The sequence below is a fragment of the Alosa alosa genome, chromosome 9 (assembly GCF_017589495.1).
Source record: "Alosa alosa isolate M-15738 ecotype Scorff River chromosome 9, AALO_Geno_1.1, whole genome shotgun sequence".
In the NCBI taxonomy this organism is placed as follows: domain Eukaryota; kingdom Metazoa; phylum Chordata; class Actinopteri; order Clupeiformes; family Clupeidae; genus Alosa; species Alosa alosa.
The window spans coordinates 1,066,294-1,091,929 of record NC_063197.1 but is presented as its reverse complement, the minus strand read 5'-3'; the positions used below and the strand labels follow the sequence as shown (position 1 = coordinate 1,091,929).

The 25,636-nt window shown below is 39.3% G+C and overlaps 1 protein-coding gene across 5 annotated transcripts in view; it reads right to left on the bottom strand.

Moving 5' to 3' along the window:
• The window catches only part of tmc6b (transmembrane channel-like 6b), an 82,610-nt gene extending 61,375 nt beyond the window's left edge, over positions 1-21,235 (bottom strand). For 4 of the 5 annotated variants that reach the window (XR_007194552.1, XM_048252422.1, XM_048252424.1 and 1 more), the window contains exons 1-4: positions 20,974-21,235; positions 13,971-14,116; positions 12,739-12,857; positions 1,311-1,439 (exon numbers count right to left, since the gene is read on the bottom strand). Coding sequence is in view for 4 of the 5 variants with exons in the window: in XM_048252422.1 (XP_048108379.1) it covers positions 1,311-1,439; positions 12,739-12,857; positions 13,971-14,026 (304 nt within the window). In the remaining variant the exon portion in view is untranslated. Of the gene's footprint in view, positions 1-1,310; positions 1,440-12,738; positions 12,858-13,970; positions 14,117-14,549; positions 14,611-20,973 lie in introns of those variants that run through there. The other variant, XM_048252423.1, reaches the window with a different exon arrangement.
• Positions 21,236-25,636: the final 4,401 nt, after the last annotated feature.

Sequence of the window (25,636 nt, the reverse complement as noted above, 5' to 3'; positions counted from 1 at the left end):
CACCAAAGAACTTTTCCTCTGTCGCACGCACTATTTGTTTATCCAGCACCGGCTTTGCAAATAACAATGTCCACAGACAAGGTAGAATATGTTGCATGATTTTATGAAAGTACGATGTATTGCGACATCAGATGCAAGGCAAATTTGTAGTTTCTCATGTCTCATTCCATCGAACTTCAGATCCGCTACCCGATCCGGCAAACGTACATAGTGCGGTTATAGCCGATAGAGGGCCACGAAGCGAATGCAAATGGTGCCGTTCACCCTGTTACGAGTTGATGAACCACTGAAACAATTTTGGAAACATTATTTTAAGGTACAAAAAACTCTTTGGTGTTGCTTTAAGGCTAAAGCTGGGGTTTTATTTTCAGAATAGTGCCTTTTTTTCACAATCAGCCAAGAGAAAGTTGGTGGAAGCTACCTTCTTACCTGTCTTAGATTAAGGAGATTTTTTTTTTACAGAAATACCACTAAGGTTCTTTTACAATCATTAGATTCTGTTTATCACTCTGCTCTAAGATTCATAACTCGTACAAATTACTTCACTCATCACTGTGCACTGTACGAAAGGGTAGGTTGGCCCCCCACTTCACTTAAGAAGGTACAAGCATTGGCTTATACTTGTGTACAAGGCCAGAGTTGGCCAGCTTCATTTGTATATGACTAGTCTTTTAACTGTCAATAGTCAAGGGTATAATCTGCGTTCAAGTAGATATATTCTTTTAAAAGTTTCCTCAATGAAGACAGAGTCTGGCTTTTATTTATAGTGCACCAACTGCTTGGAATGAGATTCAAAGATCATTGAAACTTACTGTATTTATGTCAATCAATGAATTTAAGTCATATCTCAACAAAACATTCCAAACTGTCTGCACCAATTCTTAACTTTTAGATAAAACATTTTGTTTTATTGTTGTGTGTGTGTGTGTGTGTGTGTTGTGACTGTTGTTTATGTACTTATTCTTACTTTGTCTGTCTCTATTATGTGCACTGTGTGCTGCTACCTTGGCCAGGGCTCACTTGTAGATGAGATACCTATCTCAATGGGATTTTCTTCCATGGTTAAATAAAGGTATAATAATAAAAAAATAAAAAAAATAACAATTCAGTGCATCCTATGCTAAAAATCACCTGTCTTAAGTATTTAGAGCAGCAATTCAAACAGTTCCATTCCAGCCTGTGGTCATTTCCTGATCCCACCCCATGTCTCTCTCCCACTTACTTGCTTTCTCTCTCCACTGCACTATTGACATCAAAACATCGAATCAACAACAAAATAAAACATGCAGATAAAGACAAAGGACACTGACCAATTGTGCGGCTCGGCATCGAGGACAGAATTCTTAGAGTAGCAGAGGACCAGTGTTCAATATGTGGATCTCCTTGTTGGTGGCATTCTTCTTGTCGCATCACTGGGTTTACCAAGTAGCCTACATCATCTGAGAACAAGAGCAGTACAGCTTATTCCATATCAATTCCATATCAATTCAACACAAAAATATTGGATTTGACACCATGTTCTCAGACTTTTGCTCATTCAGTCACCATTGGTGTCGAAGCCATTTGAACATTGACCCCACTTATGAGAATGTTTTATTCCTGTTTTAACCCTCTGTTTTATCTGCTGGTTTGGTTCTCTATCCATAAAAAACAAAAACCGACTAGAGAGTATCGTCAGGACATCTAGCAGGGTTGCAGGCATCAACTTTCCCACTCTCTCCCACATCTACACCAACAAAGTGGCAAAGGCCCAATCCATTGCAGTTGATCGAAGCCATCCCTTGTCCTGCCAGTTCAAGCTACTTCCCTCAGGCCTTAGGTACTCCATGCCCAGATGCAGGTCCAGTAGACTCAGAAACTCTTTTATCCCGACTTCCATTTCCATTTTAAACAATTTGCTAAGACTGTTGTAAATGTATTTATATATTTATTTTTGTGTACTGTGGGTATTTCATGTTTTGCTGTATTGTTGTGTCTTGTCCTTATGTCTGTCTGCTGGCTGTACAAACAATTTCCCCTCAGGGACAATAAAGTTACCTTGAATAAAGTTACCTTGAACTGATACAAACAAACACAAACAGTGTTGCACTGGGTGACAACAGAAGGTGCCGTAACAAAACAGCTGATGCTCCACTGGAAATATATGAGCTGGCTAAAAAGCTTTCTGTGGCATATAATCCATTAGGTGAAGCAGATTGTTTCACTACCATAAATATAATTTTTCATTACATGTACTGTAAGTGACTGATAGGGTACAATTTTGCATATTCTTCATTTGAATATGATTGCCACAACACTCTGGCTTATCACCACCTTTAATCAGCCATCATCAGACTGAAGAGAGCTCAATAAACAGAATAATAAATACGCATAGAAAGTTTAAAGGATCACACCAACATTTTGGGAAATTAGCTTATACGGCGTCTACCCCAGTTAGAAACGATAATATGCATACCCTCCTTGTCTCTGTGCGTGCAGTAACACACCATTAGCCTAGCTTAGCATAGTTTATGGAGATAGTCAGAACCAACTAGCCTATAGCTCCCAACATTTTCTTATTTACATGTTGTGACTTGTATAGTTTGGCAATTCCATGCAAAGGTCATCCTTACCATGGAAAAAAAAAAGTTGTGCACACGCAAATAGAACTGTTGTTAAAATCTTCATTTAGGTCTATATTTTATTGTTTGTAACTGATCTAATTGAATTTGATGAGAATTCCACTCTACACTCTGAGAATTACATCATAAATATGGTGTGCAACCATACAGAAACAATATTTTTCACATGTTAATATTATTTAAAAAGTGGATAAATGGACTCAAGGTTCAAACAAATTGTATCATTTGACAAATTCCAGATTGACAAGGGAATGCAATGTGTATGCTCAGCTTGCCTTTAAGAGCACAGCTCCTTACATTTGTAAGGCTCTTGTTTCAGCAAAGTCAGCAAATTCCATGGCCATGTTGTAACCATAACGTTTTATAGGAAAAGTGTATGCTACTCATACAGTGTTGATGCGACAATGTCCAAAGTGTCTGTGCAAAGTTGATTTATCAATGTAAAGTATGATGAACAAATTGTGCCCCTTTCTTACTTTTAAAACCTTTAATGGTGCGTCATGGATGTGACGTTATGGATGTTATATAATGTGAATTTACAAGACTGGAGACTTTATTTTACCTCGAAGCCGATAAACATCTGTTAGTGTTTACAATTGACATTTCAGAGATTATTAGGCTGATCAAAACCACAAGGAGGCCTCGCCTAAGCATTAGCAAAACAAAACATAATATTAAAATACCTCCAGTGATTAGCCTAGCCATAGCCTATTTTCGAGTGGCCTATAACGACAATCTGAGCGATTATCTTCCCGTAATTGTCATACTGTTGTTTTTGTAATTTGTTGTTAACTGGATTATCGTGTTAGCTGGTGAAGATGGCTGACTTTGCAGCAGGAGTTAACATAGCAACCTCCTTCGGTTCAGTCATTCCAACTGTTCAGTCATTCCAACTATATTAAACCTCATCTACCTAGTTCAGTCATTCCAACTATATTAAACCTCATCTACCTAGCAACCAAAATAGCAACCACCTCAAGTACCCTAGCAACAGCCTAGCAACCACTTCCACAGTTACAACCTAGCAACCAATATAGCAACCAATGAGTTTAACCTAGCACCCAGCATAGCAACCACCACAACTAACCTAGCAACAGCCTAGAAACCACATCAAGTACCCTAGCAACAGGCTAGCAACCATGTCAAACACCCTAGCAACAGCCTTGCAACCACTTATACAGTTACAATCTAGCAACCAATGAATTTAACCTAGCAACCAGCATAGCAACCACCACAACTAACCTAGCAACAGCCTAGCAACCACCTCAAGTACCATAGCAACAGCCTAGTAACCATGTAAAATACCCTAGCAACAGCCTAGCAACCACTTCTACAGTTACAACCTAGCAACCAATGAGTTTAACCTAGCAACCAGCATAACAACCACCACAAGTACCCTAGCAACAGCCTAGCAACCATGTCAAATACCCTAGCAACAGCCTAGCAACCACTTCCACCGTTACAACCTAGCAACCAACATAGCAACCAATGAGTCTAACCAAGCAACCAGCATAGCAACCACCACAAGTAACCTAGCATCAGCATAGCAACCACCACAAGTACCCTATCAACAGCCTATCAACCATGTCAGATACTCTAGCAACAGCCTAGCAACCATGTCAAATACCCTAGCAAAATACTTCAAACTTCAACCTAGCAACCACCATAGCAACCAACAGGATTACCTAAGCAACCAGCATAGCAACCACTTAATTTGGCATAACAACCAACATATCGAGGGCTGAGAAGCAAGAGGGCGTAAGTGACATTTTGGTCAAAATTGAGTTATATATATATATATATATATATATATATATATCTCACCTGAAAGCTCTTGATGAGCTCTTTCTAACTGACACAATTATGTAAGTAGAATATTTATACATTTAAAGTTATTAAACAAAAACCAAAGGTCTTAACTGTGAACATACATAAACAGTTGGATTCAGAAGGGCGTAAGTGCATTTACTTTTAGCTGGCTAGTTTAGCCTCTAGCGAGCAGAAGCTAGTTGCCCAACTAGCTAGCCTACCAAATAGCCTATTTCAGCATGTTTGTGTGGTCACTGTTTAGCTACAAATCAGATGAAGGGGGTTCTGCAGATCATAAGAGAAACAGTTTACATGTATGCGTATAATAGAAAATGCCATGAGTCAGACTGATGAGGATATTTCTTCAACATTTTTCAGCAAGCTAAAGTATCCCATTAGATAGTATGAGTTAGCCTTTAGCTGGCTAGTTTAGCCTTTAGCAAGCAAAAGCTAGTTGCCCAACTAGCTAGCCTACTAAATAGCCTATTTCAGCATGTATGTGTGGTCACTGTTTAGCTACAAATCAGATGAAGGGGGTTCTGCAGATCATAAGAGAAACAGTTTACATGTATGCGTATAATAGAAAATGCCATGAGTCAGACTGATGAGGATATTTCTTCAACATTTTTCAGCAGGCTAAAGTATCCCATTAGATAGTATGATTTAGCCTTTAGCTGGCTAGTTTAGCCTTTAGCAAGCAAAAGCTAGTTGCCTGAGTAGCCTATTTCAGCATGTTTGTTTGATCACTGTTTAGTTAGACACGTGAAGGGGGTTTTGCGGATCATAAGAGAAACAGTTTACATATTATAGAAGATGCCCTGAGTCAGACTCATGAGAATAAGAATAAGTTTTAATATTAACATATTTCAGTAAAGATATCTTTAGCTGGCTAGTTTAGCATAAGCTAGTTGCCTAAATAGCTAGTAAACAAATAGCCTATATAGCATCTTTGATCACTGTTTAGTTGGTTGGTTGGGTTATGAAGATAATTACAGATTGTTTACATGTATGTTTACGTATCACAGCAGTACAGGAGAGAGAGAGAGTGGAACCAAGAGAGAAGAGAGAGAGAGAGATGTGGAGCAAGCACAGGAGAGAGAGAAGTGGAGCAAGCACAGGAGAGAGAGAGAGCTGTAGCACAGGCATGGGATGGTAAGTTTTAAGTGTGCTATATAAAAAAATAGACTTTCAATTCAACATGTTTGAATTTGGGTGGGGGGTGGGGGTAGGACTCTACAGACAATTGCAGAAACAGCTTACATAGTGTGTTTATGTATTACAGGAGAGCAGACACAGGAGAGAGAGAGAGCAGAAAAAGAGAGACAGGAGAGCGAGCAAAGTGATACTCTGATACAGGAGGGAGTGCTCGCCTAGTGCTAGCCTAGTGCAGTGCTAGGCTTACAGGCACAGGATGTGAACAATGCAGTGGAGCAGGCAGAGGGGGGACACAAAATCACGGAGCAGGCAGGTACAGTGATGAGCTATGAGGAGCAAGAACAGTGCATCATCCTAACTCTGGAGCCAGTGAGAATGGAAGAAATCTGGGACAGTGCAGGAGCAGAGATTAGACCTGAGGAACTGGAGCATGTTGTTAATATGGAGACAGTGAGAGTTGAGGAACATGTTAACATGGAGACAATGAGAGTTGAGGTTGAGAATCAGGGTGAGCAAAGGGGAAGAAAAAGACAGCGGAACCCCGATAGCTGGCAAAGAAATATCAGAAAGAGGCTCAGAGTATCAGGCCAAAGCTATGTTAATGGCAAAAACATTAATGTTCCCGCACGAACGGTCAAGGAAAAAGACTGTACCACCTGTCGTTACAAATGTAACAACAACTTCCCTGAGCTGGAGAGGCAAAACATCTTTGACCACTTCTGGTCAATGGGAGATGTGTCTAGACAAAAAGATTATCATCATCAACCACACTGTTAGAACGATTAAAAAGAGACAGACAACCCAAACTGCATCAAAGCAGTTCAACAACTCAATCGAATACAGACTTACTACACAGGGAAATTCAAACCTGCAAAGATTTCTTCTTAAAAACCCTTGATATAACAGAAAAGTTTGCCAGGTCTGCAGAGAATGGGCAGTCCTCCATTAATTTAGGAATCTCTCCACCAAGCACACACGGAAATCATACCCCTGGTAACAAAATCTCAGAAGAGAGGAAAAATTTGATCAGAAATCACATTAATTCTTTCCCAACAATTGAGTCACACTATTGCCGAAAAGACACAGCAAGGCAATATCTTGGGGAGAATTTGAATGTTTCTAAGATGTATGACCTCTATGTCAGCAAATGCAATGAGGAATGGAAAGTCAGTGCAGAGAAAATTAGTTTATACCGGCATATCTTCAATTCAGAGTTAACCAACCTACTAAGGATGCATGCAAGTACTGTGAATGGTACAAGCGTTTGACTGACGGTGACAAGGAAATCAATTTAGAGGAATACAATGCACACCAGAACAGAAAAACACAGGCCCGTGATCAGAAAGAACAAGATAAGAGACAAGCACAACAAGAGTCTTCATTCAGGGCAGTCACTTTTGATCTTGAGCAAGTGCTTACCACTCCATGGAGTAATGTGAGCAGTCTCTTTTACTCAAGGAAGCTAAGCACCTACAATCTTACAGCATATGAGTTAGGGAGCAAGGCAGTAAATTGCTACATGTGGCATGAAGGCGAGGGAGGACGTGGTTCATCTGAGATCAGTACATGTATGTTCAAGTATCTGTCCTCACTTTCAGACACTGATCACGTGGTTCTGTACTCTGACACATGTGGAGGACAGAACAGAAATGCCGGTTTCAGCGCCATGTGTCTCCATGCTGTGAAAAATCTGCCCATTTCTATTATTGACCACAAGTTCATGGAGTCTGGACACAGCCAAATGGAATGTGATAGTGTCCTTGCAGCTATTGAGACTGCAAGAAAAAATGTGCCTGTATACAGTCCACAGGGATACTTCACACTTGTAAGGATGGCAAGGAAAAACAAGCCATATGATGTGATAGAACTTGGCCATACTGACTTCCTTGATTTCAAGTCTTTTTCACAACAAACAATGGGAAATAGAACCAAAGACACAGAGGGAGACAGTGTCCGCTGGCAGAAATTAAAATGGCTGCGCTACACCAAGGAAAATCCAAGATGTATCCAATTCAAGTATGAATTGACGAGTGATGAATTCCGCATTCTTGAGGTTGGGCAACAGGAGACAAGAGGTTCACGTGCAATTGAGCCTAAAAAGTTGAACAAATCCCAACCAGGGATCAGTGCACTAAAAAAAAAAGACTTGATCACACTATGCACAAATGGCAAGTATCCCCAGTTCCTATCTGGACTTTTACCAGTCTTTGAAGGCTTCTGAATCAACTGAGATGTAATGCATAGATTAAAAGTTTCTGAACATTTTGTTCACCTGATTAGTTAATGTCATTCATTCATGAATAGTGTTGTACATACTCCAAATACTTAAAAACATATTAATTCCTATGGTTGTCTAGTTGTACAGCAACATTTTTTAAAATTTGTTTAATATTGTGTTCACATGAGTTTAGTCAATGTCATGAATTAATGAATATTGTTGCACATACTTATGTATATTTTATTCACTTTGTTCACATGATTAGTTTAGTTAATGTCATTAATGTATGGATATTGATGCACCTCTCCTAATGTCTGTCTATTGATAGTGCAACGAATAAAAAATAAATAGCATTGAAATAAATCATCTAATATAAATATTTTTTACTGCCTTTCATTGTGTAAAAATGACTGTTGCTCATTTACAAGCACATTCATATTCTTTTTTGCTCATGAAATAATCAGATACGACCATATGTCATATCCAAATGACATTAAAATATTGGTGCCAAAAAGGCGTATGTGACTATTTCTTAAATTTGGAAATGTAGAAAATATTTTTTTAAAAAGATAAAGATAAATTATTATTCATTTAGTATTGAGTCATCCATCTGGGTTAATAAATGTGCTTTAAATAGGTAAAATCAGTACAGAAAGTAAGAGGAAACTATGCCCATTTTTTGTTTTGGCTCTACTGTAAAGTTGGTGAAATGTCACTTACGCCCTCTTGTTTCTCAGCCCTCGATATGTGCCCTAGCAACACTATTGCAACTATATCTACATTATTTGTTTTTACTCTGTATGATATTTTACATCATATTTCTTTGCATTTTCATGCACTGTATTTCCTTCAGGAAATGCTTTTCTAGTTACAGTGCATGAAAATGCACTGTACTGTTCTTCCTAGGCAACTTATTACAGTGCATGAAAATGCACTGTACTGTTCTTCCTAGGTAACTTATTCTTATTACAGTGCATGAAAATGCACTGTACTGTTCTTCCAAGGCAACAACATCAACAACAACTTCTTATTATTCCGCTTACCACTTTTTCCGTATGCAATTTCTCTTGAACAGTTTAACTTAGAAACTTCGTTCAAACTTTGTAACGTAGGTCTTCAAACGGACCAAGCTGCTATGTCTTTTCAACTTTGAAACTTTTATACTTTTTAAACTATTAAAGAAAAACTTTTTTAAAAATCCCCATAGACTTAACATTGCCGATTGTGACATCATAATACGGCCGTTAAGCAATTAGAATCCTATGGCAGGTGTTCAGGCCACCTGCAGCCTCAGGCTTTAAGCATACAATCTGGGTCAATTAAGACTACACATCCTATTTAACTGTTTCCTCTGCCCAAAACTGTTTCAAAATAAAAGTCCTCACTACAATAATCCACTGTTATGTATGTAATGTAACCCATTAAACTACTGAACTTTTTACATTCAACTTTTAAACGGTCTACTTTTAAACTATCATTAAACTATCTATCTATTAAACTAGCTGTCTATCAACAACTTTTAAACTATATACATTCAACTTTTAAACAGTCTACTTTTAAACTAGTATTAAACTATCTATTAAACTAGCTCTCCATCAACAACTTTTAACTTGTCATCAACTATGTCAACACTTGTCATCAACTATGACCCCTACCCACTGTAACTAGTTAGCATGGTTAGCATAGTTAGCATTGCTAACATTGTTAGCATTTTTAATAAAACTGCTAAAAATTATTAGCTAGGTTAGCTAAGTCACATGGTTAGCATAGTTAGCATGTTAGTTAGCATAGTTAGCATAACTACAAAAAATGATTAGCTAGGTTAGCTAAGTCACATGGTTAAGATAGTTATCTTGTTAAGATGCTACAAGATAGTTAAGATAACTACTAAAAATGATAAGCTAGGTTAGCTAAGTCACATGGTTAACATAGTTAGCATGTTTAAGAAAACTGCTAGAAAATGTTAGTTAAGTTAGCTAAGTAAAGATGGTTAAGATAGTTAACATTGCTAAGATAGTTAGCATGTTTAAGAAAACTGCTAGAAAAACGTTAGCTAAGTAAAGATGGTTAAGATATTTAAAAATCTTAGCATAACTGCTAGCAAACATTAGAGCCATTCCAACTTTCAGTTATCGTCAAATATCTACCTATACACAGCCATTAAACTATTTGAATATCAACATTCATTAAACTTCCAGTCTGTCAACAACTTTTAAACTATTTACCTTCAACTTTTAAACGGTCTACTTTTAAACTATCGTTAAACTATCTATTAAACTAGCTGTCTATCAACAACTTTTAAACTATCTACTGTCTATCAACAACTTGTAAACTATCTACAGTCTACTTTTAAACTATCAACTTTTATTAAGCTATGCAACCACCATGTCCATCCTAGCATCACCGTAGTAACCAACTTTCTATTCATTCATCCTCTTCAAACCATTCACTCATCTACCCATTAAACTATCCCATCAACATCCATTAAACAATCTGCCCATCAACATCCATTCAACTTTCTGTCTATCAACATCCATTACACTATCTACATTTACCTTTTAAACTATATACTCCGTCTCAGGCTTTAAACATACAATCTGGCTCTACAGATCCTGTTCAACTATTTCCTCTGCCCACAACTGTTTCAAAATAAATGTCCTCACTACAATAATTCACTATTAAATAATTTAACTATTTAAACTACTCAACTATTTAACTGTTCAGCCATTTCAACTGTCAGTTGTTATCAACTATGACTTCTGCCAACTGTTATCAAATAAAAGTTTCCTCGAAATTACATTTTCTAGTTTTAAAAGTGTCGCTCCCATATTGACAAAGGTACAACACGATATGCCAGCATTTGAAGTGTCAGATCCTCTGTAGCTAATACCCACAGAGTAAAATGAATAACGGCAGCAATAAATTAGATGTACAAAATATGACCGCCTCTCAGTCCTGCATATTCTTTTCGCAAAAATAAATCACGCTTGTCAATGGGTCTCCATCTCTTACTCCTGCAACTCATGTGCATGTAAATGAGTGTGTGCATGTGTGAGTTTGCTTTTGTTTATAAGAGTGTGTGTTTATGTGTGTGTGTGTGTGCGCATGTGCGTATGCGTGCCTGTGTGTGTGCATTCGTGTGGGTGGGTGTTTGTGTGTCTGTATGCACACATGCGTATGCGTGCCTGTGTGTGTGTGTGTGTTTATGTGTGTGCATTTGTGTGGGTGGGTGTTTGTGCATGTGTGTGTGTGCTTGCCCGTCTCTCTGTGTTTATGTGTGTGTGTGTGCTTGACTGTCTATATGTATGTGCATGTGTGTGTGTAGCATGTACTGTATGTGCAAATCACAAATGAGTGGGTATGGGCTAGGTTGATGCGGGCTCTTGAGACTAACATACCATAAATATTTTGCCATCTTGGGTGCAACGGTTCAGGTAGGCTAGTCATTTAATCTAGCGCGGTGGGGGAGTGGCTACCAAGTTTCATGTTCCCTGGTGTTTCAGTAACCCGGGAATCACTGACCAAAATTGATGACGGTAAAAGAAAATTTTTTATTTTTTTATATTTTAAATTACTTGTTGTCCTGATTCTTTCTGTGGATCTTAGTGGTCACTGAGGAAGCAATAATGTAATCGCTAGTTTTTCATAATTACTATTTCAATTGTTTAATATCAAAATTCACTACTTAATTATGTTTTTTATGTAGTTTGTGGAGGACTGGTTCAGACACGTCACATCCATAACGTGAAACCGTCACATCCATAACACCAGTTTCTTACTTTTACCCCTTGCATCCCGGGGAACCAATCTAATCGGCTTATCTGATATAGGCGGGCCAGAGGCGAGCTAAACTGATGACGACGGCGCTGCAACGTTGGAGGTCAGTAAACATTGGTCATAGTGTTATCCAATTGCGTCGAAGTCCGGAATCATTCAGAGTAAACAGTCCAACAAGTGTTATCCAATTTTGTGCAGTGGGATTTTCAAATGCATGCTTGGTGCCGCCCCTCGAGTTGGGCCATTACATTGTTCGTGGCCAGACCCTTAATCTTTTAGGATTTTCCAGGCTATGTCACATCCATAACGCTGATAAAATGCCTTGTATTCTTAGGATGTAAATAATTATATGAAATTTGAGGATTTGTCAACATTCAGAGGACAGTGGTTACATTAAAAGTTATGCAAACTAATTCACTGATACTAATTTTGCCCCTACTCTAAGGCATTTTGTTTACCAATATCAGTCCAATTGTCACATCCATAACGCTGGAACTGCCCAGTTACAACATGTACAAATACCAGTCCAATTGTCACATCCATAACGCTGGAACTGCCCAGTTACAACATGTACAAATACCAATGTAAAAGAAAATGTAATTCCAAGGAAGGAATTACCATTGCAGGAAAATGCAAAAAGGCTGCTGTGTAAAATATTGTATTAGTTTAAAAAAAAAATACAAATTACTTACAGTATGATTATTCAGATTACATAGACCTACAGTATTCTTGAAAACCATTTACTAGGTTAGATGTTAGCTTAGAGCATATGACAGTCAGTACAAATTAAATGTTAATTCAATATTGATCAATATTCTTTGTTTTAATACAGTACAGTAAAAACAACAGCAGAATGATAGTCTGAATACACTAATGAACCCCACCAATGCAAGCTGAAAGTCAAAAATGCAAAAGTTGTTTAAACAAATTTTAAAGATACCCAATAATTTAATGGTCAGGGAGAAAACAGATGTCTACTGAATTTGGATTCTTGATAATAACAATAATAGTAACCACTCTGTGGTTGGAGCTCATGCAAAGTTTTATGTGGACTGGAGACAGAAGGGAAAAAAAAACATTGACAAAGATTACTGTAGCAGCAGCAGCAGTCATACTAATTTGTTATGGATTAATAGAGAGTAGATAAAGATGCTGTACCTCTGGCCTCATCGTCAAGTTCCAACTGGTCCATTTCTAGGGCGTTTGGAAAGCCCTGAACCTGTTCCTCTATCAAGTGACTGAAGGAGTCATGAACTGCTGCTTCATCAATGGGGCTTCTGGGGGGGGGGGGGGGGGGGTTGAGACAGTGAGCCAGGAACCGTATGTCCAATTGAGATGAAACTAAAATAATAGATTTTATAATAGATTTTCTTGCCAAAATTACCTTGTAGGCCAATCTTGAATTCAACTTTAAGTTAACAACCATATACACTTGACAACATCATAATTACCAGTAATGAAATTCATAGTCTCAGAACCAACTCAACACTTAACAAAAGATAAAACAGTAAAACGTAAAGTGCAAAGATATACAGATGATATGTGGCCAAGGATGACATAAACGGCAACAAATTCCTCATGTTTTAACAGACATTTAGTATGTGTTTACATATACATATGGTACCTATTGTGTAATATGTAGGGCTGTCAGCGTTAACGGGTTAATCGTGATGAGATTAAGGAACAAGCATATTGCGTTATTATTTATTTATCAACGATTCTCTTTGTCTGCTACTTTTTTGATCCTTTAATACACCCTTTCCTGTCCTCAAACTGCCTCAGACACTTTGTAGTTCCTTGTGCGTGGTCCTCTTGCTGCAGTCATGGAGATAATAAACAACACTTAAAAAACAAAAAACTCCCGGCCGTACCAGCTGTACAGGCTGTGGCCAGCACTAAAAGTGCTAAACCTTATCATTCTGTAAGGATTTTTATTATTACAGTACTTGTAGTATGCCCTGAGTTTATATTGTGAGGGTCAATCATACACCCCCATCCCATTGTCATATTGTATGTTGAGATACAGTAGATCAAAGGTAATGAAAGGTTACTTCTGTCTATAAGTGGCACTACAACTTGAGCATTTTTGTACTCATGCTTGAATTATTTATGCTTTTAGGTTACCTCAAGGCCATCTGCATGTGAAAAAACTGTCACCATCAGGAGCCTAGTAAGTAAGGTTTGTGATGTCGAACATTTTTGTTAAATTTCTACACGTCTGTGCGCATCTGAGGTACACATCACATGTGAGCGCATTGTTGAATGACGAAATGTCACAAGTCGCGGAACTGTAGGTGCTCGGGCCTGTCATCACCACTTGCAGGTATATTTTATACTTTTACTTAAAAATAGGAAAATATTTGTGTAGGAGTGTGTATACATGTACTTACTCCATTTCTGCTTCAAGGTGGTGTGAATCTGGATTGAAGTTCACACTTCGGGCCATTTTCTTTACAAATTCAAAATCACAGTTTGCAAACTACATTTCATGTACATGCTTTTAGCATTTTGGGTTGCCATCACTTGCCATCCTCACCTAAATTGAGAGAAAAGAGAAAATGATCTTTTATCAATCAATATTTTCTTTCTAGAATGGCAAGAGTTCGCAATTACATAAAAATATGATGACATCAGTGCTTGATGAGATCATACAAAAATGAAATGGCAACACAATAATCAAATGACCACACCTTAACATTTCTACTATAAAAACACTTTAGTTGGCATAAGGCCATCAGTGCCTGATGTGTGAGCCGTATGGGGGATCCCCTGGGACCTCTCTGATGAAACGGATGGGTGAAGCATTAGTGTGTGGGGCACCCTGGGATGGGATAAGTACGACTCGTGGATGCATGAAGGACACCTGTGTGTGTGTGAATCACATGGCCACGCTTCTCAAAGGGGAGGGAGGTGTAAAGGAGTGCTGACACTATGGTTGAGCGTGTGGTTCGATTACCATAACAACAAACCTAGCACCTCGCCGTTGCAGTCAAGTGTTGTTTGTGTTGTCTGTTAGGGCCGGGACACACCAACCCGACGACCAACTGTTGGCAGAAAAGCAGTCGGACTAATCAGTCGGATCCCGTCTTCCCCAAGTCGGTCAAAAAAGTGCCGCGGAACACACCGAAGCGACGCCGAGCATACGTTCTGCGTGTGCGCGAGACATAATACATTTAAATAACAGCATAATTACATAACAGCAGCCAATGGACTGACACTAGTCTGGCAATGGAATGGCACTAGTTTCGGACTTCTCTGATTAAGCAACAAGAACATATTTATAAATATATAATGTGTACTATGTTATTGTCATTGCTTGTGTGTGATGCCAATGAAACACTCTTTCGGACACGGAATAAATCATTTATTTTTGCCCGTTAACCGAGCTAGCTAACGTTAGCAGTAAACAAAAAGTGAATGGGAATGTTCGCTAGCTAGGTAGCAACTAAGGACTTTGGTTAAACTTGTATGTTTTTGCAAACTAACCTGAATAACATACGTTCAGCAACTGTGTGGTAGTCTATAGTTCTAGCGAAAATATGTTAGGATAGTTTAGCAAAATGGGTTCATAACTTTACATCGCTGAATGTAGGGCTAATGGTCATAGGCCTACTAATCTGAGTTAATGTTTAGGTTATTTAAGGGTTCTAGCACTCCACCAATCAGATTGGTCATTGAGGCCGACTGCCTTTGGCCAATTCAACATGTAAAATCGGGCAAAATGAACGCCGACACCAACTCCAACTGACGACGGCACAGGACACACCGAACCGACTTGAGTCACCGACCTCGCCTGACTGTCCGACGACGTCCAATAATCGGGTTGGTGTTTCCGGGGCCTTACATATGCTGTGTACATGTGAAAGGGAGGGGGAGACAAAAGTGTCAGATATTGATTTTTATTGGGGTGAAAAATGTATTTATTATAGACATTCTCAGTTCATGTTGAAAATCCCATCAGAATACCACAGAAAATGGCTCACATAGGACTGCATGGAAACGCTTAAAGTTCAAGTTTATTGCCATAGTGTCCAAAACAGTCTGTAAACATGTCATTGTATCTTTACAGTAATTTGTTGAATTGATATTTGGAGTTCAGAGAGATTTCACTTCATTATTCAAATTGTTTTTTCTTTAATCTCAACATTATGTGTTGCAAACAATAATTAAATATCTAACCAAACTGAAAACAGTTCAAGTTCATGAGAATGCAAACTAGACCGGTCTTATTAGGGCCTGAATCCACCAAATGCGTTTTTTGCGCCGACGGCAGCTATTTTCAATACAAATCCTATGAAGTTCAGCGTTTACAGCGCTCAGTGCCCTCGGCGGAAAAAAGCCCTCGGCGCTGACTGTTTTTTCCCGCAGAGCTCTTGAGCGCTTTTAGGACAGCGCTGGGCTCGTCAATGTCACTTCTCTATTGCTAGCCAATTGAAATCAAGGAAGGGGCGGGACCTACACTGTCAACAATGTTGGTAGTGGCAGAGGAAAACTCAATCAGCCAAGTCGACACAAAATGTGTGGTACAGTTAATTCCTTCAGTTTATTAATCTCTTTCAGCATGTCTTTCCAATTAATAACAACACCAGACGAGAATAGAATATTACAATAGTAGGCCATAGTTATCAGGGATGATATTCCTAAGGCTAAGGTATTTTTTTGGTATCATCACAGAGAAGCCCAATCAGGAAAAAAATAGAAAATAGAGCTAGCCTGGCTCTGTACTCCCGCTCAATATTCATTTTCCTTCAGTACGTCGTCTGGTTTTCAGTATATTTGCGGGTTTTCTCAGGCCAAATTTTACCTGTCCAATCAGCGAACAGAAGGGTGGCTGAGAATGGTGACGTTGAGGTTGTGCGCTAGTTTAACCAAACGTTAGCGATTGGTTATGGCAGATCCAGAGTGGCTCTGGGCAGATCCAATAGTTTTAAACTACAACAGAGCATTCACCTTAAAGGAAGTTAACACTTAGCAATGGAAAGTGGTCAGATTCTCTGTACAAATTAAATATGCGTACGAGAGTCTGGTAGGACCAGGCTAAAATAGAGCTGCCCTCGTCTGCCAAATGTTTTAAATATTTAATATTTCTGGATAGATTTAAGCCTATGCCTACATGTAGGCCTATAGATAGAGTGCTATGAATCTTATGGCTACATGGATGAACAACATGACAGCCTGGATATAAGGATGTGATATGGCATGTAAAACAGGTCTGAAAAGCTACAACCATGTTTTAGTGAATTTAACTGTTTGGAACAGCAGAAGAAATGCTACATATTATTCTTCGAAAAAATATTCAGACACACATTGACATTTAAAGCTACTGTAATTTCGTCTGACACATTCCATTTAAAGGGTAGGCTTATTGCTCAACATTGCTAAAGAGATATAGCGGTTACGTCACAAAAACAGAATTTGACCCACTGGCAGGAAAAACAGTGTTCTGAGTAGCCTGCCTGCCATTCGCAGCTTAATTTCAGTGGATCCCCTACGACTTAACCCACTACCAAAACATACTAATGTATGCAGAATCAATTATTTAAGATAAATATACACAAAAGTCACAAAATCTGACTTCACCTCATCCACAGAGAGAAATGCAAACACTGTGAGAAGGGACAGCGAGGGGAGAAAGCCCCTAGCCTATAGGCCACTGTGCTGTGATAACCCAGAATGGGTGCTACCTTGTCCCAGTGCATTTAGCTGTCAAATATTGCATTTTAGAATTTTAGAAACGTTTTAACGGCAGTATGTGTAATTAAATCAGAGCAGCCGCGTAGCGTTCAAGAATCTTTTACTTCTTAGAGCGGAATATGAATAAATGGCCATTGAATAAACAAGGTTGGGCTAACCATCACCACTCAAACAAGCAGTAAAGCTAATAACCAGATATACACCAATTCTGTGTGGAAATATATTTGTATTAATAAAACTGCTACAACAAAATTCCCAAATATGATAACATTCCCTGACTTTCCATGTCTGGAATAGAATAGATCAAAATTCCATGATATTCTAGAAATTCCATGACCCGTGGGAACCCTACATAGGTAATGCTCTAGGGTGGTTGTCAAGTTAACATTTTCTTTTTGTGACTTTAACAAGCAATTCAGTCCAATTTTCAGCACATGCCCAAAAAAAATGTTGAATATATCCACAACCACAAGGACCATATACATAAACATGATATCAAATGAAACTTTATTTCTCAGTATTATAAGAGAAAGTAGAGATAGAACATGTAAAAATCAATCTCCACCTAAAGAAGTTTTTCATTTCAGCTTGGGAACATAGCATAGTAGCCCAAAACCTCTCAATCACTATTTATGAGCAGGAGTCATGCCAAGTTTAAAGCTTGTAGTGTGAGACAGTGCAACGCTACACAAGTTATAGTACTTTAATGTCCAGGCGGAAATCTAGAATTCTAGATAGTGGCCTTTGGTGCTTAACTTCATGTACCAATTAACATATCACTGGGTGTTCAAATGATAACCTATAGCAGGGGTGGGCAAACTACAGCTCGCGGGCCGGAACCAGCCCGCCAAGCATTTCATTAGGTCATCAGGCTGCTATTTTTCCTGCGATAGACGACGTTGTGGTTGGTCACGTTACATAGAGATGACACTCTTTGTAATCTCCATTGCAGCAGATCTAACTTGAACGTTATGCTACTCCATTTAATTGGGAACGCGTCTAAGCACGCACAAGAGGGAGAGAGAGCAGATTCCAGCTGGCTTGTCATTGTTGATAATTGATATCTCCTTCTTATAAGAAACTTTTAAAAGGAAATCATGAAGGCATCAGTACTTCCCACTACTGACCACTTATAAACTGTGAGAGGGCACAGCCACATTAGCAGTATTTTTTAAGCAGTTAATATTTGAACACAAAATCACTGTTGATTGAGCTAAAAAGTTTGCCCACCCCTGGCCTATGGTGGTCAGGATACACACCGGTATACCGTGGTCCGCCTGATAACAGAATTTATAGTTTACCCACCTCTTTTTTACCACTACACCCCACAGTTTACCCACCTCACCCCACCCCTGGCACAAGTACCCAAGGATTTAAGTTCTAACTGCTGTACCAGAGCCCGTCTACGGAGAGCCTCCCCACTCTCTATTAATCCCATACAAACCGAATTTGGCTGCAGTTCATCAGAGTTCACCTAGATGGCTTATCATGGGCGAAGTCCAAAATACATGGGGTCCAATGGAGTTACATGGCTACATTTATTGTTTTCACCTATTTAACAACTGAAACCCTCAGATTTTATTTTATTTTTCGCAAAATGGATATGGATTATCAATCAAAAGTGAAATAATCCAGGAGTCATGTCCTTTCATTTTCTTATAGGTTGGGTCGTTGTTGCCCATAACACGCTAGCATTGATGCTATGCTATGCTATGTTCATGCTAATGAATGACGTCATTGACACGTTTGACAGGCTTTTTAGAACAATTAAGTGACTTTAAAAAATATAATACTCAACCAAGTGTATTGTCTTTGCCTCCCCTTTCGAATACAATATTCAAATTATTTGAAAAAAAATTATATCCCGAGAAAAGTGGATTATGAGGGGTACAGCTCCATAGACCTCCATTCATTCTGGACTCGCCCGCGAGCGCCCCTAGATGCAGTACCACACCGGAAGCGTTCCGAGAGTGAAGGTTCTCCCCTTATTAGACATTCTCTGACTGTACAAATCTGTCAAATGCTTCGTATTGGAAATGTAGTCTTTAAAGTTCGTGGCTCGCTGTGTTACCCGTGTTCAGTCTTTGTCAAAAGCTAAGCAGCATGCCCTTGGTCAATAGAGTGGTGAAGTCCCGCCCCTTCCGGCGAAAAATAAATTATTTTCTGGTCCCGGTTGACTTGTGCCTTGAATTACCCATATGATGTTTGTCAATATTAAAGACAATTTTTCATGTAAAGACATTTGCAGTTTGTTTCGTAACTATTGAATTACAACATTGTGAAAGATCGTAATTCCAACGACTACAAACCCATCAGTCGCGCTAGTGACGTTAGCTCATTCACAGCCACACTAGATTGTACAAGCATACCAGCAACAGGTCTTAATTGGGCTTTCCTTGCCGAAGAAAATACCATGAGTCAGAGGATTAAACACATCAGGTAAGTTGTATTCGTTAGACTGTACATTACATACTGTTAAGTGACATAGCAGGCAGCAAGATGCAACCGTTAACTAGCATAACAGCTCTTATCATTTCATTACGTTGGTGACGTACATCGTTCGAGACGAGAGATGTAGTCCACTGAGTGGATTCGCTCAAAACCAACATAACTTTTGAAGTCTATCGAACAACAGTACTTTCTTGACGTGAAAAATTATCTTTTAAATTCACACACATCATATGTGAAATTTGTGGCACAATTCAAACTGGACCAAAAAATAATTGTTATCTCTCCATTAACTCCCGTTCATAATTTTTTGAAAGACCACATGAAGTCACAATAAAGAGAATCTTATTGCTGCCACTATGTGTTCTCTAAATCACTTTCTGCTTATAAAAACTCAAGATTTTGGACCATTCTGAGAGTTTAGTTGAAACTGTGTGGTTAATGGTGAAGTAAGAAAACATAAACAGATACGTTCTGAAACAATACCTTACAAATCAAACGGGGATCGAACCACATTTGAGCAGCCTGGGCTACCGTGCAAAAAAACCCCTCACTAACCACTACACCATCATGGTTATTGATTAAAAGAAAGCTACACTGTTAATTGAACGCGCGGGCACGCCTGCCGACACCGGTGAAATGCACCGAAGGTTCACTTAACTTTGGTCACATGACATGGGGATTTTGAACGATGTTTCGAAGCAGTGGTCACATGACATGGCTGTTTCGAAGCAGTGTTTCGAAACACTTGTGCTTTGAAGCCTCGACACTGATTCGAGACGTCGGTTTCGAAAGTCACACCCCTAGATACACGGGACTTTTGGCTACAAGTACAACATCTATTGCCACAAGTTCTCAGGCGTTCAAGACCAAAATACCTTCATAATGGGACTTAACATTGCGACTGCTCTTCGATAGGAACGAAACCACTGGGGGCGCTGGTTTCCACTTCCCCACCCTTTAAGTTAGGCAACGTCGAAGAAAGTAGTTTATTAAACTCGGCATTCCGCAAGCTAGTTACACGGAAACTACAGGTTTTCAGTTCATTGACATATCGAATCATGGCTAGACTAGACCTGCTGACAAGACAGACCTGATCCATAGTTTTGTATCTTTGCTACAACTTTGGCTAGTAACGTGGCTAACTAACTCACAAGGTTTGAATTGCACACGCTGCTGCCATCAACATGTTATATGGGTTATTGGTTACCAATTAATTGCAACATTGAAAAACATTGAGTAATGACTCACAACAAAAGAGATTTGTTTCAGTAGTCGATAGTTGATCTGTGCCAATACGAGCAACTCCTTCCGCGGTCATAGAAGCAGGGTGTGACGTGACCCAGCTAACACAAAGTACGTTCGAGATGTGCGTGTGCAGCTGACTTAACAGGCTTGTTCGACTTGATGCAGATCTGCGCAGATTTGACTTGATGTGATCAATGCTGGGTTAAACACATAGGGCTGTATTTTGGGCTCCAGTAAAGCTCGTTATTCACCCGTGCAAAGTTTAATTCGGTATTTTGCACGTTTATTTTTTAAGCATTGCGCCCAGGGGTGTGGCAATTAACAACCTAGGGAGGGGCCTGGCACGTTGTCTAAAAATCGCTATCATACACCACCTAAACCTGGGACCTGTACTACGAAGGGAGCTTAACCTACCCAGATGTAACCCAGGGTTACTTTGTTAAACCGGGGTTGACAAAACCTGGTTATCATAAGTGGTGTTAATCGGTACTACGACGCTGATTATGAAGTTGATTTGTAGAGCTGGGGTTAACCTAATTGGAGTTTGTGCGTGGTCACATAAAAGGGGCGGGTTGCAGCGCAAGTCACCACTTTCAATGATGACAAGATCACCCTATTTTACGGACGAGGAATGCACAAGTATTGTGACAAGTTATGAGGAATTAAAACTCACTCTACGACTAAAATCAAATATACGTCGGCAGCAAACAAAGCAAGACAAGGCTGTTGGCAATGTATTGCAGATCGGGTAGCCTAAATGCCTAAAAGTAAAGTTTTATTTCCACATGTTCTTCAAATATGTGTTATGGAGGATTAAAGGTGCCATGTGTAAGAATTGAGGTAAAAATATCCAAAAGATGAGCTACACGCATCAAAAGAATGAGAAGAAATAAGGGCGATGATGTCATTTAAAAAATAACAAGGTAGAGTGGTAGAGTGCTGCAGAGATATCAACCTGAATTAGCATGCTAAATTACTAGCCACAGCCCGACAGGTGTCATAATACCAGTTTCGGCCATGGGAGGCAGTATGCGGACAACATAACCGCTAACCAAACTGCAATACACGAGTCTCGGTTGTTACTCTAGGGTAAACCAGCTCACTTTCTGGAGGTATACTGCCCCCATTTTTTATGGAATGTGGAGTATGAATTGATTTTTGGCGGACATTACACATGGCACCTTTTAATAGCTTGCGGAATGTCTGAAATGAGTTAATAATTAAATTGCCTATTTTGAGTTCATAGAAAGGCCTACAGATGCAAAACAATTCAGAAGTGGGCATATAGATTACAGTAATAAGGATAATTGAATGTTTAAGTAGCCCCCATTGACTGATTTAGTGTATGCCTAATCCTGTGAACATTTCAGATGCAACACCATTGCCGAACGCACATGGCAGCAGGTGAAAATGAAACACAAAAACATTATTCAGAATAGTAGGTTTATATAGTTGTAGCTTGCATTAATATTTCTTAATTATGAAAACATGTAGGCCTAGTATGCTTATAGCCTTCACTTGGCCTCTGTTTTACAGCTAACAACAAAAAGGTGTCTTTGAACACTACTGTAGAAGGAAAGGCATCAGAGTGTTTTACAGTAGCAGAGGAGTTGGCCATCGCAAATAATAGTGGAAGGCCGATTATGGAAGGGGTTGAGGGAAGCATTCGGTCGGATTCTGGTGCTGTGGAAATGTGTAGCCTTTATGTGCAAGGTACAGTAATATGACATTCAATTCAACAAGTTTGTTAAAATGGTGATTTTAATTTATTAGGCCTACTGTAGGCTATGTCCAATTTATTTTTGGCTATTCTTGCTCAGATGTTCAGCATACTGTAGGCCTATATGTCCGATTTATTTTCGGACATACAGTATTCTTGCTCAGATGTTCAGCATCACCAATGGAATATATGAATGTCCACGTAAGAGCATTGCTATGACGGGTGACATTAGAGACGTCTGCCTAGATCATCTGACAAAGATAACGAATTCCCTCGGCTGAAAATCTATATCTTCATTGAGAATATCGCCCGGGTAGCCTGGGCCTATATTCTGGCGGTCTCTAAAACCCCTCGCCCTGTGAAGAGAGCCCCTCACGATTTGTGCTCCAATGTCGTATGGATCATCCAGGTACGCCGACATTGTCTCGGGAGAAATTGTTAGTGGAGGGGTGGTACTTATAAAGGGTGTGGTTAACGGAAACCTCGGGTTAACCAAGAACATAACCTGCTCGGAGCAGGTTTGAGATGCAGCGTAAATTGCCATGGCAGCATACCTCGGTTAAAACCTATCCACCTTTCGTAGTACGGGTTAATCAGGAACTTAGGCCTACGCCACACGTGATCAAGTTACTCTCGAAGTTACCCAGATAAGCCAGTAACCCCGCTTCGTAGTACAGGCCCCTGGTCAGAAGTCAATGGCGAGTTGTTCATATGCTATTTTAGAGCGCATGTCCCTGTACAGGAAAGCTTTTAGTTAACTCATCTTATCCTGTAGACTACTTTTTCAGATTATTCTACATCTGCTACTATTGGAGGGCGCAGCCAGCCAGAAGCAGATGGGCTCCCCCTATTAAGTCAGGTTCTGCTCAAGGTTTCTTCCTGGAATATGGGAGTTTTTCCTTGCCACAGTTGCCATATGGCGTGCTTGTGGGGGGTAAGAAGGTTAAGGCTGCCAGTCTTATGACGTCATTTTCTATATTTTTGATATGTTGCTGAGTGGATCATAAACAGCCCCAGCAATGAAGAAAAGTGATTGATAATGACTGACTAATTATTATTGTGTTACATGCTTCAAATGTAAAGCACTTTGAGCTGCATTCTGTGTATGAAAGGTGCTATACAAATAAAGCTTATTATTATTATTATTATTATGTCAACAGTCATATTGGCAGGTGCACGCACCATCCTTCTATCATTCATGAACGCACACCAGCGCACGTCCATGCAAAGCATTACAAATTGCACGATTACAATGGGAAACATAATTAGAATAAAGATATTACGAAATACTGTACATCTCATGATGAGTAGTTATTCACCATCATTTGCAAATTGGTAATGACGGTTAAATGATTAGAGGCAAGAGACACGTATGGAGCACAGCTGAAGACGCACTGTCACAAGATATAAGCAACTCCTCTGCAGGATAAATGTTGTTTTATTCAGTCATTTGAGCAATATTAGGGTAAGTGTTGCTTTTTCCAGCCTATGTTTTCGGTGGTAACCCATTGTCAGTCAATAGTGAAAGTAACTGCACATAACTGTCTTGTCGTTGACTGACTCCTTGGTGAAGTTAGTTTCACTTTGCCAATGAGATCAAATAATAGATGAGTGGAAATGCGTGAAGGCTATGCTAGGTTTTAGTAAAGCATGGTTTAAGAATGACTATTCCATACGGTGTCGCAAGCAGCCTCCTTTAAATGCGCCGTTGAATGCCAAAATACCGATGCATTTATTTGACATATGCGCTTTGCGCCGTTAAAGGGCATGGCAGATGTCATTCTCATTGGTTTAAAATGATATTACGCCCCAAACACACCCATATGACTGATTAAAAAACCTAGGAACACCTTGTTGCGCCATGCGCTCCACGTTTGATAACGAAACTCCTCCCAATGTGAACTGGACATCCTACTAAATCTGAATAGACTTTTGACGAGTGACGATGCACTTTAGAATGTCATGATAGGGCCCATAGACTGTATATATAGAACTGGACAGTGTGCCATCTGTTAAGAGTGATGCGAGCGTTAGTCCAGAGCCCCCTGGTGGCTGGCTGCAGTACAATGTGTAACTCCGCCCATCCCCATGTATTTCAATGGCCAAGTAGCCAACTTTCCGTGTCACTTTTCTCACCTAAAACTATTTTTGTATCTAAAACTTTTTATTTGAAAATGCTTCAATACACACAATTTTTCTTTTCTCGATGAAATTATTTTTTTTATGTTATATTAACAAATCTAAAAAGGGCGTGTTTACACCTATGATTGACAGCTGGCTGGCAGCAGACACGACGCTTTGTCGCTACCTTATTTTAACGACACCTGATATCGACACGTAATCTCACCTAAATAAGTGTTGCTGTTATTATCATTAGGCTATATCTTATCAGAGTCTGACTAAATACATATTGATAGTCATACATTGTGTAGTTGTTTGTAAGAGACATCGTTGTTAGTTGTGACAGATTCTTTGTGAAAAAGATATGTGCTGTTCTTTCGTAGATGCTAAGTATATTAGCTTATAGCATGGTAAATCCTGCTAGCATTAGCCAGTTGATAGGTAAAGTAAAAGGGCTCTGCTATATTGATCCGAAGTTACGTTACATCATTTACAGTCCTACTTGTTTCAAATGGTTTAACGTAACCAGTGATTGTCGCCATCATCATTGCAACTTCATTTGAATACATTTAAGTCACTGGGAGAAGGCGATGTTAAGTTTCATTAACGTTAACTCTTGCTTAGTTTTGCACGAATGGCAACAAACGTCACCTAGCCTGCTAGGTCGACAACCTCGGTTTGACCATTTATTAATTAGCCCGACAAATGACGTTATTTGTTTTTTAGTGAACACATATTAGACCATAGCTTAACGTGAGGAGGGATTCAAAGTTACAAATGGCCAATTTGCTTAGAATGCTCAGAACAGCGGTATCTGAAAATGCT